At 41.2% G+C, this 16,576-nt stretch overlaps 1 protein-coding gene and 1 long non-coding RNA gene across 3 annotated transcripts in view; one reads left to right on the top strand and one right to left on the bottom strand.

Annotated features, from left to right (window-relative positions):
* Positions 1–277: 277 nt before the first annotated feature.
* Positions 278–13,898, bottom strand: LOC106844387 (B-lymphocyte antigen CD20). 2 transcript variants are annotated; one of them, XM_014861789.2, is made up of 7 exons: positions 13,639–13,898; positions 7,028–7,202; positions 6,475–6,594; positions 5,688–5,744; positions 3,868–4,104; positions 3,001–3,102; positions 278–2,122 (listed from the first exon to the last, which is right to left on the bottom strand). In XM_014861789.2, the coding sequence occupies exons 2-7, from the start codon at positions 7,184–7,186 to the stop codon at positions 1,871–1,873; spliced, it is 927 nt and encodes a 308-aa protein (XP_014717275.1). In that variant the 5' UTR covers positions 7,187–7,202; positions 13,639–13,898; the 3' UTR covers positions 278–1,870. The 2 variants fall into 2 exon arrangements, with proteins under 2 accessions (XP_014717275.1, XP_014717276.1); XM_014861790.3 differs by having other exon boundaries at positions 3,001–3,063; positions 13,639–13,867.
* Positions 13,834–16,576, top strand: part of LOC123278016 (uncharacterized) — an 8,350-nt gene continuing 5,607 nt past the window's right edge. Inside the window, exon 1 of the long non-coding RNA XR_011495107.1 lies at positions 13,834–13,970. This is a non-coding gene — a long non-coding RNA (uncharacterized lncRNA). The remainder of the gene's footprint in view (positions 13,971–16,576) is intronic.

Raw genomic sequence — 16,576 nt, 5'->3', positions numbered from 1 at the left:
TCTAGTTCAAGGCAGGAGAGCCTGCTACATATTTGAGTCACTTTCTGAAGTGCTGAGAGGGAGAGATACATTATTAATGACCTATTCTACAAAAATGTTCCTTGGGAATGTGTGTCTGTAAGAATATACTGACATGAATAGTCGAGGTCCTGACATTTCACAGTTCAAACCCAGATTGGAGTTATGTGAATATGCGCTTAGGGCTATAGGAACCTCCCTTGGTCTGACATTACATGAGGAAAGAAGACTAAGAAAACACCATGTTGGAAACCAGCCATTGCAGACAAGAACACAAATATATTTTTATTCATTTAAAGCTAATTTTGAGGACTTTACATAGACAGAGAAATGTCCTACCTCCTTTTTTCTAATCTCAGGAAATATCTTCCATTGGTAGTCCCTAACAAAGTAGAATTATCACAGGCAGTAGAAAGTACATTGTCTGTACACCTGCTAGAATCTGGTAGCACTCAACATGTAGAAAAGGCTCAAATGTAATTATTAGATTAAAGTGGCATCTTTGTAGGTTAACATTCTTTCCGTGTAGGTACTAGTATCTCTGCCATGAACAGGAATCGAGGCGTAGAGTAGCTGCTGCCTGAGATTTGATGTTGTAACTAATTATTTTCAAGCATGGTCTTCTTTCTAAGAATGTCTATAGCATTCAGTGTTTGCATTATATAGCCTAATAGCTAATTATATATTAATGATGTAAGTAGTTTTCCAAATGTTGTGAATGTCTAACCTGATTTCTGACTCTTGTGTCTCTCTCAACACCTGTTTTGTGCTGATCAGAGAGTAGAGGCTCGATAAAACCTGTTGACTTGGCTCTAGTAGCTTACACAGGCATTGGACAAGCAATATGGTTATTTCGAACATTACTGATTTTCAAACAGTGAGAAGATCTGAGTCTGAAACAAGGCTCTCAAAATTACTAGCTGTGACCATTGAAAAATTCATTTTATTTATTTACAATTTACTTAACCTCTTTGAATCATTTGTAAAATAGAGATAGGGATTTTTTTTCCTGATCATGGAAGATCGAAGGCAATTATTTGATAAAATACTTTGTGAACTGAAAAATATTCTATAAATACAAGTCTTGATTATTATTTGAGATCTGGGGACTCATTGCGGCATTTTGCTTTCATTCTTTCTTCTCTTGCCTAAAGGTTCAAAGTAGGTAGACAATGCAACCAAGAGCCTAGAGCAGGAGTTGGGGAAAGTTAAGACAGATAAAGACATCTCCATGGATAAGCTGTGCTGTTTGTACAATGAAAGGGTTGAGTGTTGGCCACTCAGAGCTTCCCTGATGGGGTGTGGAGGCTCTAAGAATGTGCCACAGTGTCAGGCCTATGGAAAGAGGGATGGAATAGGTTCGTTATTACACCCATTATTATTACTTTTTACTTTCCTGAAGATAATGGTGCAAAAGGGACTCCACCAAAAATTAAGATGTGTAAGGCATTAAAGATAGTTTAGGGATGGCATGAAGCAGTCATTTATCTTTTTCATCAGTACAGAGTCTCCCTGTTGCCGAGGGAAGAAATGAAAAAACTACTACTATTACTATTCCTACAAAGCCTTCTCTAAGGAAAAGGCTCGTGAGAAATCACATTCTGTGGCATTTATTCTGCCTTTTTCAATGTAAAAAAGGTGCCCCAAACAACAAACATGAGGACACAGTCTGCTAAAGTGGCTATAATTGTCTGAACGAGAGAGAGGGAGCTGGTCACTCCACGCAAAGACCAGAGAGAGATGTGGAGGATACAAGCAGAGTGCCTCAAGAAGTGGGCTTAAATGTATCTCTCAGAAGCTATAAACACTAATGCTTAATAAAAGAAAGGAAAAAGAAAACAGAAAAGCTAGTTTAAGGGATGCTATCATTTTCTATTGGTGAGGATTCCTCCTCTTGAGGAGGTTCTGGAAAGTTTGTTTCTGCTGCTGCTGCTGCTTCTTCTTCTTCTTTTTCTTCTTCTTCTTCTTCTTCTTCTTGGACTGGAATAATTTCGATGTCTTCTTCATTCTTTGGTTGGGATGATACTTCAGTCAGCTCAACCACTTCTTCTTTTATTTCAATTGTCTGTTCCTTTTTTTCTTCAGCTGACAAGAGAACTACATTCTAGAACACAAAATTAAACAAGCTTTTCTCAAACTTTACCATTGGCACATTTCTCAACAATCCCTATGAATATTTGTCAAATATCTCCTAGTTTTTATGCTACTCATGTTATTTCCCATATGCCTCCAGATACCAGGATTTATTTCCCATGTGCACAAATTCTTTTCAAATCACTTACCAGAACTCATCTTCAAAGCCAGCAGATACTTGCCAATTTGCCTAGAATCATCATGCAGTATTTGGGAAAGAACACTGCAGTAATAGAGGAATTTAGATTCTAGTTTTGATTTGTCTTTATTGGAAATAATTGGGAAAGTAATTTTCTCTCTAATACTGTTTTCCTCATTGGCAAAACAAAGGAATTAGTGCTGGTTTCTAAATCTAACATTCTATGGTTCTGAAGCAGTTGATAATAGATATATTCCTGAGATATTCATATCTCCCAATTGTGGAGCCTCTGTGAACCTATTGCTTTGGAGGAGGGATTAGATGAAAAGGTGAGATGGGGGTGGAATACTGAGAAACGAAGTGGAAGACCTGGTGGCTTTAATCAGCCTTCAACCTTCAGCCATCCTGCTTTCACACATTAAGAATGGAATCATGAAGTCAAGTTGGATGCCTGAAGTCAAGCAGAACTCGAGGTGAGTAAGAGGATGCACATATTATAAAACTGTATCCTCTATTTAGCCTTTAGACTTGTTTCAAATTTCAAGACATTTTTCCTCATTACTGGTATTTTACCTTTCCAGAAATACGCCAAGACTGTTTTTCATGAAGCTCCCAGTCTCAGAGTCTTATCAGATTACATTCTCCATAAGCGATCTTTTGTAGATGTGATTTTTCTAGAGGGAGGTGTGGACAGAGTGGCTACTACTTACAGCTTTGGGCCTGGAGCACAGTTTTTTCCATTCGTTCTCAACAGTGCCAGCTGCCACAAGTTTCTGGAAGAAGGCAAAGATCAGCATCACTGCAAAAATGCTCTGAAGAACAACAGAAAAATGAGGGTGAAAATGTAATAATGGCTCAAAGAATGTGGTTGATGTTCAGTAAATGACTGTTGGCTAAAATTAAATGATTAAAAGATCAATTCTTCCAGTGAGTAATGACTAACTAAGAATTACTAGTATCTCTATAACCCGAACACTTAGCACAACTCCTGGCACACAACAGTAGTTAATGCTTGCTGCTGATGGAAAGTAAGGAAATAGTAATTAGTTGAAGAATCAATTCTATGTAGGAAAAAGTATGTTGCATCCACCTTTAGGTGGTATGCTATCACAACCAAGAAAACCTCTCCACATTTGGGAGATGCATTTTTTTCCTTCAAATTCTACACTAAAAGCTCCTTGAGGCAAAAGATTTTCATAACAACTTAGGTATTTCTTCACTGTTCATCTTAACAATAAAAAATATTAATACCATCAATAGTAATCATAATAATTAATAATATTTAATAATAACTAATGTTCAAGCAAACACTTATGTATCACTTTCTATGTACTGGACACCATTCTAAGTGTTTTGCATTTATTAATTCATTTATCCCTCAAAACAGCCTTATGACAGAAGTACCGTTACCTTCTCCATTTTAAAGTTAAAGAAATTGAGGCAGAGTGAGGTTAAAATTCTCGCCCAAAGCCATATAGGCAACAAGTAGCAGATGCAGACAGTCTAGATCCAGAGTTGATGATCATAATAAAAATGCCATACCTCCTCCCTGAAAAGAAACCCGACTTTCCACTTACCAAGAACACAGACCGTATGCTCTTACAATATTGAATAGACAGAGTGTTTCTCTCAGCAGGGTTTGCCAATTCACAGTTGTGTATGTTAACATATGGCTCAGAAGGTTTAGTATCTTTCAGACCTTCCCATTTAAAAAAATGGGAAATTGTAATATTAAATATGTCCATGATCAAAAAAATTATTCCAGAAATGGCACCAAAGAGACTCAATGAGTTCATTATCATTTTCCCTTTGACCTGAAACGGAGACATAAAGATTTATTAATTGGGTTTGATTTCCATTTGGAGAATATAAGCTAGGAAGGGATTTCAGACCCCATTCCCCTTACTCACAAAAGTCCTATACCTAAACATGCTAAAGTTCTTCTCTCAGTTATTTTTATTCTCTTTGTTACTATGCAATGTAAACCTGCATCTCCCAGTCCTGTTCCTTTCTCAGGCTTCCCCATCTCATTTTATACCACCACTATCCAATCAGTTCATCAAGAACAAATTCTAGGAGTGATCCCTCACTCTATATCTTGTATCCTTGCACTTCCTTTCACTGCCACTGCCAGCATCCTAGTAGGTGTTCAATAAATATTTGTTGAGTAAATGAAGATAAATGGTATTCAGATTATATCCGTCTGCATGGGAAGTTAGAGAGGAGAAAGAAGGGAGGTCTTCGATCACAATGAGGCAGGATGGCATTATGGGTATAGGAAGGGAAAGAGCAGATAGAACCATCTAGGTCTGTACCATCAAGCAGAAACAGCAGCAAAAACAAAACAACACCTACTCCCTATTGACATAGGTTACAATTAGCCCCAGGGAACCATCTTTCAAAATGCAATTAGAGCTGATGTCTCTGGGTAGCATAGGTAAGATGATGTCAGTGTGAATGTTCTACCTTGCAGGGATGATAAAAGATTGAAACAGGAAAAATATATGTGACGAGTACCATAATGGTATGAGATTCTTGACAATTATTTTAAGACACACATATTTTTATCCCTGGCTTTATGACCTATAGATGGCAAGTCAGTAGGAATGGCTGTATTTGGAGAATAAAACAACTTAATCTTCATGAACAGTGTTTTCCCCCAAAACTGAGTTTGTCAGACCACCCCTAGAAAGGAGCCATCTCAATCCACTCAGGTCCTCACTGATTTTGGAAGTGTCTCAAATTAGTAAGAGCTTAGTAAGTATAAAAAAGTTAGGGGGAAACTTGCTGGTAAGCTCTTGATCCATAGAGAATTGGCAGCTCTTTCTGAGTATGAATGTCTCCCTAGGGGTTATATGAACAAGCCCACTCTAGCTCTGTATAGCCTCTGACGCCCACTTTCATGTGCACTACTCTATTTCATCCTCTTGGACATTTCATATGGTAGCAAGGGCCATTATCTCCATTTATAGGTGGAACTCAGAGGTACATAGAGGTAAACTGACTCACTCAAGGTTACAGCTCAAGGTCAACGAGGACTTGAGTCAATCACAGCATTGATTGGACAGTTTTCCTAAATAGTGGTCTGAGAGAAATGACACAGTTTTCAAAGAGATCTATCAGTCTCACACGACCTTTAATATTCATAAGACCAGAAGCCTGCTTTTCATTGATCTGCCTTTAATGCTGTTTCCGTGGACATTTTTTCAGGTAGATCTCATTTCCAAGTTTTTTATGAATAAAAACACAACAGTATTGTAGAGGATCTTTTGCTTTTTAGGGTTGAGAGAGAACTCAATGCTACTGTGATTCCAAAGGTCTTTAAGGGTCCCTGTTTTCAACTGAAAAAATAGATATTTCTCTGATGTTTGGGAAAGAAGAACATACGATTACTTGCCAAGCTCTTCCTGGGGCTTTTCTCCGCTGCTGCCAGGAGTGATCCAGAAATGATATACTGTAAAAAGAGAGGTGATGGGTGAGGAAGGGTTTGGGAGAGATGGAAGAAGCAGCAGAGAAGGAGAGAAGCAGAGAGGGAGATCGCTTTTTAACATTGAGAACTGGTTGTAAAAAAGCCATCCACAATCCATCTCTCCTTGTTCTGAAAATTTCAATCCTGGACTTATCTTTGTCTTAGCAACTATGAAAGTATAATGGCGATGTAAACATCACTGCCCCATACCAGACCCGGATGGGGTCATAAGCTGGGAAACATGGACATGAAACGGCCATCAGGAGTGCTGCTCTGCTGATAAGCAAAAGGATGTTTATTTGGGATAGGACTGATTTCACCACGTGTAATAGTAACTAAACAGAATTGTAGGGAAGATGGACCAGGTGGGAGCGAGCAGGACGTTTCTTTTCCCTCTTGTTTTCTAAAATGCCATGCTGTACAGTCCAAATGTCTTGTGCCCCTCTACCCTTGCCCAAATTGACTGGAGAGATCCTGCTTTGAACAGTGTTCCTTCCCTGTGTAGATCCATGTACGGCATCTTTCTCTGAATTCACAGGAAGCATGACCACCCACTCTCAACCATGAGATTCATGCTCAATTTAGTCAACCACTTTCCATGACATTACTTTAACCTGATAACTTATTTCCTACCCACATAGGTTCCTCAACACAGAAATAAGCTGGTATATTTCTGTGGAGCTTTTTAGTGTTTTTAGGCTTATTTTTTACTCACCATAATGCCTCCCCAGAGAGGGTACCACAAAGTTACAGAGATGGGTGCATAGACGTTCTTGTGGATCATCAGGAGGCCACCTAGGGCAATGTGGAAGAGCCCATTCATAATCTGGACAGCCTGGGGAGAGAATAGGGCACTGATGGATGAACTGAAATCATCATCAAGTCAGAAAGCCAAGATAGGACCCTGGCCCCTGACCTGGGGCTGTGTAAAATACCCAAAGGAAGTGGTGGAGGTGCCAAGACCTTTGCCTTGTTCGGATCCATTTCCCCACCACCTGGGGCATTTCCTAGGCAGATATGCCTGGGATGCTGGCAATGAACTAAGATGAGAAACCCCTAAATTTGCAAACCTCAAAATGAAAAGGAGGCAGAAGATCACCGTGATAACTTCTCTGATACATCCTTGATTTGGCCCACTGTGTCAGACATAAAGGATTCCTCAGGTTGGATCAAATACTTTCAGGTTGGATTGAATTTTGTGACATACAGCAGCTGCTTCCATAGGCCAGAAAACCCCTGGGATATGAAATGGAGGGCAACTGACTTACCCCCAAGGCCTTAGATTCCCTCATGAAGAAGCTTTGTGTGGGGCCCACCACTGAAGGCATCCTCCTGGACATTCCTTTTTGAATAGGATGTGTGGCAGTAGGGCCTTTCCTAGTCTCTGCTGGGAAAGCCCCACTCATTGAATTTCTGGGTGTTGTCATTTCACTCTCAAAACTCCTAAAAATAAAACAAATAATAAAATGAGGAGAGAGAGGACAGGATTTTTGGCATTCTTGTATCTTGTGCCATGCATCTGAATACTTTTCTTTGTATTCTCTCCATGGGTGTCATTGAGAGTAGACATGGCCTCCTCCTAGTGGCTTTGGCTCTAAGGCCAGGCCCACTGCCATGTTCTGAGACAGGATCCAGAGGGGCCGTCTCAGGCGAGGACATATGGGCCCAGGGGTCCCTGCGAGTATTCTTGGCAGCCATGTTTGGGGAATGCTTCATCTTTGTAGAGAACACCATGCTCATGTATCCGCACGTGCTGCTTGTCTCTCATCCCTGGATGCTTTTCTTGTGCTTTAATACTGGAAAATATATTTTGTATTGACTTGTCCTTGTCCCATTGCTTATCTGCTTTTGTCCATTGTGATGGACGAGAGGCCTCATGACAGATTATTATGAGGACCGTCCTCAGAATCAGGAAAGGCTAATTCTAGTCCTTCTTCTACCTCTAACTCCGTGACCTTGAGTAAATCCCTTCAAGGAGGCTCTCTAAGGTTGTGTATAAGACCATGGCCTCCTGAGTCAAACTGCCCACTTTTGTATCATGATTCTTGTATTCTCTGTGAAACTTTGGGCAAGTTCTTTAAATTCTCTGGGCCTCAAGTTCTTCATTTGTAAAATGGGAATAGTAATATTTCTTGTCTCATAGGGTTGTTATAAGACTTAAATGGGGTGATGGTTTGTGCCTGGCTGGTGTCTTTTCATTCAGGTGTAGCTCAAATGTCAGCTCCTCAGAGAAGCCTTCACTGAACCCTCAACTCACAGCGCATCCTCCAAGTTACTCTCTCCCGCAACACCCCATTTATTTGCCTCGTGGCACTTATCACTGTGGGAAATCACCTTGATTATTTGCCTGCTGGTTTATTGTCTCTCTCCCCACTAGAATGTAAATTCCATCAAAGCAGAGACCTTCTTCTCTCTTGTTCAGTATCTAAAATCATGCCTGAATTTAGTAGTTTAATAAATATTATTGAAGAAATAAATGTATGTAAAGTACCCATATCTGAATAATTATTACCTGTTTTGTTGCTATTCTTTTTTTTCACTCATAGTTCTTTTTTCTTTTTCTTTATTGAGGTCACATTGGTTTATAACATTTCATAAATTTCAGGTGTACATCCTTATATTTTGACCTCTGTATAGACCACATCATGTTCACCACTAAGTGTCTAATTGCCATCCCTCACCGTACAAATGTGCCCCTTTACCCCTTTCACTCTCCCCCTACTTCCCTTCTGGTAACCACCAGTCTGTTCTCTGTATTCATGTGTTTGTTGTTGTTGTTTTGTCTTCTACGTATGAGTGAAATCATACATTGTTTGTCTTTCTACATCTGACTTATTTTGCTTAGCATAATACCCTCAAGGTCCATGCATGTTGTCACAAATGACAAGTTTCATCTTTTTTATGGCTGAGTAGTATTCCATTGTATATATAGATACCACATCTTCTTTAGCTATTCATCCGTCAGTGGGCACTTAGGTTGGTTCCAGGTCTTGTCTATTGTGAATAATGCTGCAGTGAACATAGGGGTGCATACATCTTGTTGAATTATTGTTTTCCTGTTCCCTGGATAAACACCCAGAGGTGGACTAGTTGGATCATATGGTAGTTTTAGTTTCAACTTTTTTTGAGGAATCACCATGCTGTTTGTTGCTATTCTCATTCTTAGTATTATTACCTTTATGAACATTAGTTTCTGTCTTTTCCCATCTGGAAAATGAGAACAATACCCCTTTCACAGACATGCTATGTGAGAAATAAGTTAACAAATGAAAGCAACTAGTACCTAGGAAGAAAGTAGTAAATGCTGTTTATTCTTAGAATTCATGGTTTATTAATTTCTGCAGTTAGTGATTATTACCAAGCTCCTTTCCAGCTCTAACATTTAAAGACTGTCAACGTTCTTCATCTCGTGCTTCCTTTTGGTATTCATGTGTTTATGTCAGTTACTTCCATGAATTCTATTGGGTCTTTCCTGGGCCCTGGAAATCTCTCTGTAGGGACACATCTTTGATCTTGTCTTTATTGACTGTAAGTCATTCATGTAAGGGGCCTTGGAGACGGGGACTGTCTGTCCAGCTCACTTATCTTAGTGAAGTCATGCAGAGCTGGGCACCTGCAGGGATGCTGTAAGACAGGTGCCTGGGAGTCTCCTTGGCCTCACATTTGTACTCACTTCATAGTTACAAAGAGATTTCACATCTGGCGTCTCATTGGAGCCTCACAGAATAGACAAGAGATGAACCATTGGCCCTATTTTGTAGAAAAGGTAACAAGGGCACAGAAAAGTTAGGTAACTTATTCAAAGTTACACAACTTTTAGAGATTTAAGCTGAGGATTTGGGCCTATCTAATGAGGTAATCTATGGTACTAGGCTGCTTTGTCCCGTGCGGGGACTAGGAATTCAGTCTTTTACTTACGAAGCTCTCCCTTCTCCTTCAAATAGAGGTGCTATTTGGATGACTGTAAATCAGTTGCAAATGGAGTATCTGTCGGGGCCACAGGCTGAAATGAAGTGGGGAGCTTTGACTGGGTGCTTCCCACTTGATTTTGCCCGAGCTCTAGATTATCAGATGTCGCGTGGTCTTGGGGATCTGCCTTGCACCACAAACTGCCCCACAAGACCACCAACAAAAGGGAATATATTAATACAGCCCACTAAGGAGTTTACAGACGGATTCTGGTCACCAGGCAGAAGTTTTAGAGCTAGTCAGAACCTCAGAAACCATTCTCTTCATCTGACGGATGAAACTGCAGCCCAGGGAAGGGACATGCTTGTTAAAGCCCTCACAGTTAGTGACAGAGCCAAACTAGAAGGTAGTCGCTGTGGCTCTGAGCCTGGTGCTCTTTCTGCTGCACCCCAGGCTAGACCAGATGGTGACAGGTGTTTACTGAGTACCTACTGTGGGCCGGGATATTGCATACCTAGTTCCAACTCTTCCAACACCTTCCTTAAGTAGTCATTTGGTCATTTGTGCAGATGTGGAAATGGAGGTTCAGGGAGGTTAATTAATTTCCCCATTGTAAGTATGGAGTGGGCTGGGAGTCACCACACTGCTCTCCAGAGGGGGGGTTTTAGTAGAACACTCACTAAAGAGCAAAGGTCTTCAGTAAGCCAGCCAGAAGGAGATGATTGGACTACCCTTGTTTTAATTTCTCCTTCTTCATCAACTGCTTAAGGCTATATCTGTATTGTTGGTGAGATAAACCTTTTACATAAGCAAGTTCTACTCAGGCTGTGTCTGCAATGGCTGATGGCAGTAATGACCATATTTTACTCCGCTGGTAAAATGTCGTCTTGCTTCGGAAACGACATTTCTACAAAGCCTTCAACAAATATTACTATAAACACGAACACACCTGTTTCTATTCTCTACTTTCAATTTTTTATGGGAGTAATCTCTCTAAAATATTTATTTCAATGCCAGGGCATTGTAGACAGACTGGGCAATGAAAAATTTCATTCTATGGGAATATATAAAACTAGACCATATACTCCTGAGGATATTGTAGATTCCTGCATCTTTACTTATCATTAAAAAAAAATGTTCACAATGACTTAAGCATTGCCCAACACACAATTATGCTCAAAGACTTTTTGGTACCTTAGTAGGCATACTGACCACATTGGGCAAAATGTGATAGTAATAGGATTTTATTTCCACTAAACTATATTAAAATCAGGACTCACTTTATCAGGCACTGCCCCATTTTATTACAGCAACTTCTGCAAATCTTTTTTTGATTTTTAAAATGTACTATGGTTTCTGTGTCCATCCACTGAAGAAGAGCTCACAGCTTTATGGGTTTTGGGTTGAGTAATGGCTTTTAGGTCCAATAATTCCATCTTTTACTGAGAAGTTCAAAGCTACCTAGCTTTTGTTTCCTCACATTCCTCCTTTGCCCTCAAAATGGGTTTTTATTTTTATCCTTTCTGGCCCCCTGCACACTCATCTCTGAGGAGGAGTGTTCTTACTTCCTTTCCCTCTGCTTGTATTCCTCAACCCATCTCCTTCCTCTAAGATGTCAGTCCTTCAAAGAAATTGATTCTCGCCTCTCTATTCATGGTGGTATGGAGCAGAAAGAGCTAGTCCCAGCTCTGTTACTGGCCGTTTTTGTGATTTATCTATTCAAAGTATTGTTTTGATAACATGAAATAATTTGCAGTTCATAAAGAACTAAATACTCAAAGAACAATAGTTATTACTGGACTTTTTTTTTTTTTTTTGAGGAAGAGTAGCCCTTAGCTAACATCTGCTGCCAATCTTCCTCTTTTTGCTGAGGAAGCCTGGCCCTGAGCTAACATCTGTGCCCATCTGCCTCTACTTTATATGTGGGGCGCCTGCCACAGCATGGCTTGACAAGCAGTGCATAGGTCCGCACCGGAGATCTGAACCCGCAAACCCCAGGTTACTTAAGTGGAACGTGCAAACGTAACCCTCGCACCACCAGGCCGGCCCCTAGAGCATTTTTTATGATTAAAGTGTGCTGCAGTGTTCCCCAATCCCAAAGCCCCTTCCTTTAATCTAGCGACATCCCAGCCACTGCCCACTCTCCCCTCTCCTTTACCCACAGCTTCTTAAAAGCTGATGGTTCCACTCTCTTCCTCTACTTCCTGACCACCCACCCACCCACTCAACGCTTCACAGCCCATTTCTGCCAGAGCCACTCAACTGAAACTCCTCTCTTCAAGGACCGTGCTGCAGAGTCACTGGCATTTCCCCAGGCCTCATCCCTCAGACTGCTCTATTTTTGTTTCCCCTCTCACCCAATCTGAAAACGTTGGAGCAACGTTTCACTCAGCTCCTTTATCTCCCATATTCCATCACTGGCCAAGTCATCTCGTTTCTTTGGAACATACCTCATCTTGCATGTGCACATTTTTTCTACTTTCAGTGTCACCCCATGAGTTTGACTCTCATTTCCTCTCCTGGTTTAAGCCCAAAAATGGTGCTTTTCTGCCTTCAGTCTTTCTCTTTTCTAATCCATCCTCCATAAGGCTGCTAGGTCAGACTCCCTAAATCACTGACTTAAGTCATGCTCTTCCTGAGTCTGAACTTTCTCTGATCTGTCCTTGCCTTTTGGAGAAACCCTTCACCTGGCTCCTCCTGCCCTTCACAGGTCAGCTCTACATAACTTCTGAAGCTTGTATCCCACTGTTCCCCACCAGGGCCCTGGTCTGGACATGCCTCCTGCTCTCTTCTCTGAACCCCCTCCGTTGAAATGCTCTTCCTCCCACCTCTTCACTTTCAAACTCCCTGTTAGATATTCACATCACCTGAGGCTGTTCCTGTTCTCCTCACCTGATGGCAGGACTTCTTCAAAGCCCAAGGCCCTTTGCATTCCTTACTTGTCATCAGCTGTTTTCTTTCTATGTCATATTGTAACTACTTCTCTAATGGGCTGTAAATTCCCAAAGGGAAAGTTTTACCAGGATTACATAGGGCACCTGTGTTCTACATACTTTGAGCTCAAAAAACATTAAACTGAGCTGCCTCCTCCGGGCAGGTGTACAAATGCTCAGGATGTCAGACCAAAAGGGGACAATTTCACCTCACCTGAGGATCAGTGAGATCATCTTATGGGAAATGATCTCATTTTGTGGGATCATTTTAAGGGAAACAAGGAAAGGGAATCACATTATATACTACTTTCAGGAAACAATTGTAACAGGGTTAAAATTCACCTTTGTTCTCTGTTATTGAAGCCTCCTCGTCTCCAGTGCCCACTCTCACTCTAGGTTTCTGTGATAGAGTTGAGGCAAGATTTTGTGCTCAATTTGGTGCCCACTAATCCCCACCAGAAAATGTGAGCAGCCTGTGAGTCTTAACAACATCTAGGGGTATTTCCATTTAGTGGGGTGTCTTTGAAAACAAAAGCAGTTAAAGGAAGAGGAATGGAGTTATTTTCACTATAGCCGTGACTGATTATTTCTTATTTGGTACCAGGTGGTTCTAAGAGCTTTGGGATTTGAGCTCATTTAATCTTCCTAGTGCCATGGCTATTACCACTGTCCCCCTTTTATAGATGAGGAAGCTGAGGAACATAGAGGTTTAGTAACTTGTGGAAGGTTATATGGCTTGTGAGTGATGGAGCCCAGCAGCTTAGTAACCATGCTTTAATCTACATGCGGTAATCTGCTACCTTTGTAGAATGACTCACAGTTGATTGGCCAGGGTCATTCCTGAGAGAGAGTGGTTAAGGGGTGGGTGGGCAGCAAGCCTTGGTATCATCCCTCCTCAGATCATCACACTATCAGAAAACCTGACCAGAGAAGCTGTGGAATCACAGCCCAGAATCTCCAGTCTTCAAAACCATCCCATGCCTTATCCATCCATCACTCCCTTTTAGTCATTTAAACAAAGCAAATTGATTCCTTACCTGAGTCTCCAAGGCCTTGGGGCTCAAGGGTTGTTTTGGACGCCTGCTGCTGTGTTCACTTCTGCTGCTTGTTTCTCAAGTACACAGAGGGTGAGTGAGATGGGCCCGGGCCTGGGATCTCTGATAGATACCAGGTGACAGGAAATCAGCGGCTTCTGCTGCCTTGGGCTTTGCCCCAATTACTTGGGTTTAAAACACACTCATCAGAGCTGAAGGATATACAAAAAAGTTTCTGCCTTACCAGGAGGTTTCACTTCTTGAAAAAGACCCCAGGGGACTGCCTGGCGTACTTCACACTACCTTAATTAGAAGAATTTTGCAGCCCCCACCCGGTAAGCAGGTGTTGATGGTGGGTCCCCAAGGGCACGTAGGGCTCTAGAAATTCTCCAAAGATGGGCTGTTAGGACTTTTACCTTTTTACTTCACTTTTACGAGAGGGTAGGTGGGAAGGAGGCGTCTATGCAGAGAGACTGAAGGATCATCAAGCCCATCCACCTGGGAGTGTTGTATGTATCGGTCTCCAGATATTGTCCTCATTTGTGCACACTAGGGTTCTAGTGGGACCATGTATATTTTGTGTCAGATTTAGTAGAAATCGCCTTAAAATATACTTTGATGCTGTAGAACACATGCCCAGAAGCTTGAGGTGAGAATTCCATATTTTGGGATATAAATTAAAGTAGCACTATTACCTACAAACCCACCTTTTCCTACCGTCTTTCTCGTTCCCTTGTATCCTCTCTTTTCAGTCTGGTCTGGAGCTGTGTGACCATCAAGTGCAATGTAGATCAAGTGAGCAAATGGAGGAAGCTGGTGGCCAGGGATGTGTAAACACTTGGGAGATGAATCAAAGTTTTGCCCAAAGAGATTATACCTCCTGCCCCCACCATATGCAAGCTTTATGTTCATATTTTGGGTTTTTCCTTACTTTTTAATTTCCTTGTCCATTCCTGTATTTCATCAGAGATCCAGGGCTGTAGTTAGGTAATTATTTGTTTGCCTAATTTATAAAGATTTTATTTTTCCTTTTTCTCACAAATCCCCATTGTACACAGCTGTGTATTTTTTTGTTTTAGTTGTGGGTCCTTCTAGTTGTGGCATGTGGGACACTGCCTCAGCATGGCCTGACGAGTGGCGCCATGTCGGCACCCAGGATTCGAACCGGCGAAACCCTGGGCCGCCGAAGCTGAGCTGGTGAACTTAACCACTCAGCCACAGGGCTGGCCCCTGTTTGCCTAATCTAAAGGACTGACATATGGCAGCTCTATTGATGAATCTGAGATTAATTCATATCTTCTCTCTCTCTCTCCCCCTCCCCCCTCACTCTCTCTCTTCTCTTCTCTTCTCTGTTTCTCCCTCTGCCTCTTTTTTCCTTAAGATGGTTTGGAATCATAGGGTTAGAACCAATGGGTAGAAGCAGTTCTGGAGACACTGATTTTGGTGTAATATAAAAAGATGCTATCTCCCACCACTAGAGCACTTCATTAGTGGAACAGGCTACCATTTGAATAGAGAACTTGCTGCCATCAAGAATGTGCAAGTGAAAACTGTGCAGTCACCTCTCATCGATGCTATAGGGAGGAGAGGAGTGGAAACATAAGCTCCACCAACCATTTAAGATTCTGGTTGTGGGTTTATGAGTATGAGTATGCTAAAGGGCTTGAGTGGTTGGTGACAGGAAGGCCAATTACTTGGGGTCTGAGTTGTGGATGATTGTGAGGCCTGAGGTTTGAGTCCAGGAGGACGGCTGGTTAGAGGTGTGTGTCTTCATTTTAGTGAGCGTGGGAGCAGGGTCAGGACTTGGCAAATGTATGGCATTGTTGAGGCTTGGATTGAAATCGCACAACCTGATTTTTGGTATCCTTTTCTGGCATGTAGGCCCTGTTTTTCCCAAGTCTGTCTGGGGTGGTTTGCTACTCTGATTTTTGTGGCCGGCGCGATCACTTAGGTGGCTCTCTGTGTGATTTCTCCTGAATAAACTTGAATTTGAATGTATATAAATAAATAAACTTTCATTTTGTCTTTGCTGGTTTGGATCAATTGACCTTTCAGCTGTTGAGTGTGTTGAAATCTTACTACAATTTGCATTTGTCAGTAGCACTTTCTTTGTTCTATTATTATTTTTTTCTCTGTAATGTTTGAGGGCATTTTATCAGATCTATTACGTGTTTAAAATTTCTCTCTCTGAATTAAACTTCTTGTCTTTGTCTAGTGGCCTCCTTGCTCCCAAATGATGATCTCTTTCTTCAAGTCTACATAAAAGCTTAGTAACTCAACTTTTAATTACTTAATATTTGCCTGATAGGAATTTTTATTTTTTTATTTCTACTTCCTAGCACTCTGATTTTATTTTTTCTGCTTAAAGCATTTTGCCTCTCTTACAAAAACTACATTCTAGATCATAATTACTTGTGTGTTTGCCCTATACTGCCATTGGTCTATATGTCCCTTGAAAGCAGGGCTGGTTTTTCTGATTGCTGGGTTCTCCACAGTGCTGTGAGAAATAATGGTTCTGCTTTGGTTTGTTTACCCGTCCAGATGGTTATCACAATGCTGTCCAGTATCAGGAAGTAATGTTAGGGTGTGCTCCCAGTTGCTCAGCAAGGCATTGGCACCCAGAATTATCTGGTGTTGGAAGGTGTTGGTTTCACAGAATTGGTAAGGGTGATGCGGGGTCCCTCAGAGGTGAAATTAAAGTTGCTATTGCAAATAGAACTTGGTTACAAGCTGGAAAATCCCCATGTTGTCCTTAATAAATAATTAATACTAAGGAAAATATAAATTTGAGTACTTAGCTTTGTAGTTTATGAGGCCTTCTTTCTTTTCTGAGGGACTACCTTACATTCTTTTTTATTTTAAGGAAGCTCACTTTTTTTTTTTTAAAGATTGGCACCTGAGCTAACATCTGTTGCCAATCTTCTCTTTTTTTTTTTTTTTG

Source organism: Equus asinus, chromosome 17 (assembly GCF_041296235.1).
Source record: "Equus asinus isolate D_3611 breed Donkey chromosome 17, EquAss-T2T_v2, whole genome shotgun sequence".
Lineage (NCBI taxonomy): Eukaryota > Metazoa > Chordata > Mammalia > Perissodactyla > Equidae > Equus > Equus asinus.
This window is presented reverse-complemented; position numbering and strand designations above follow the sequence as displayed.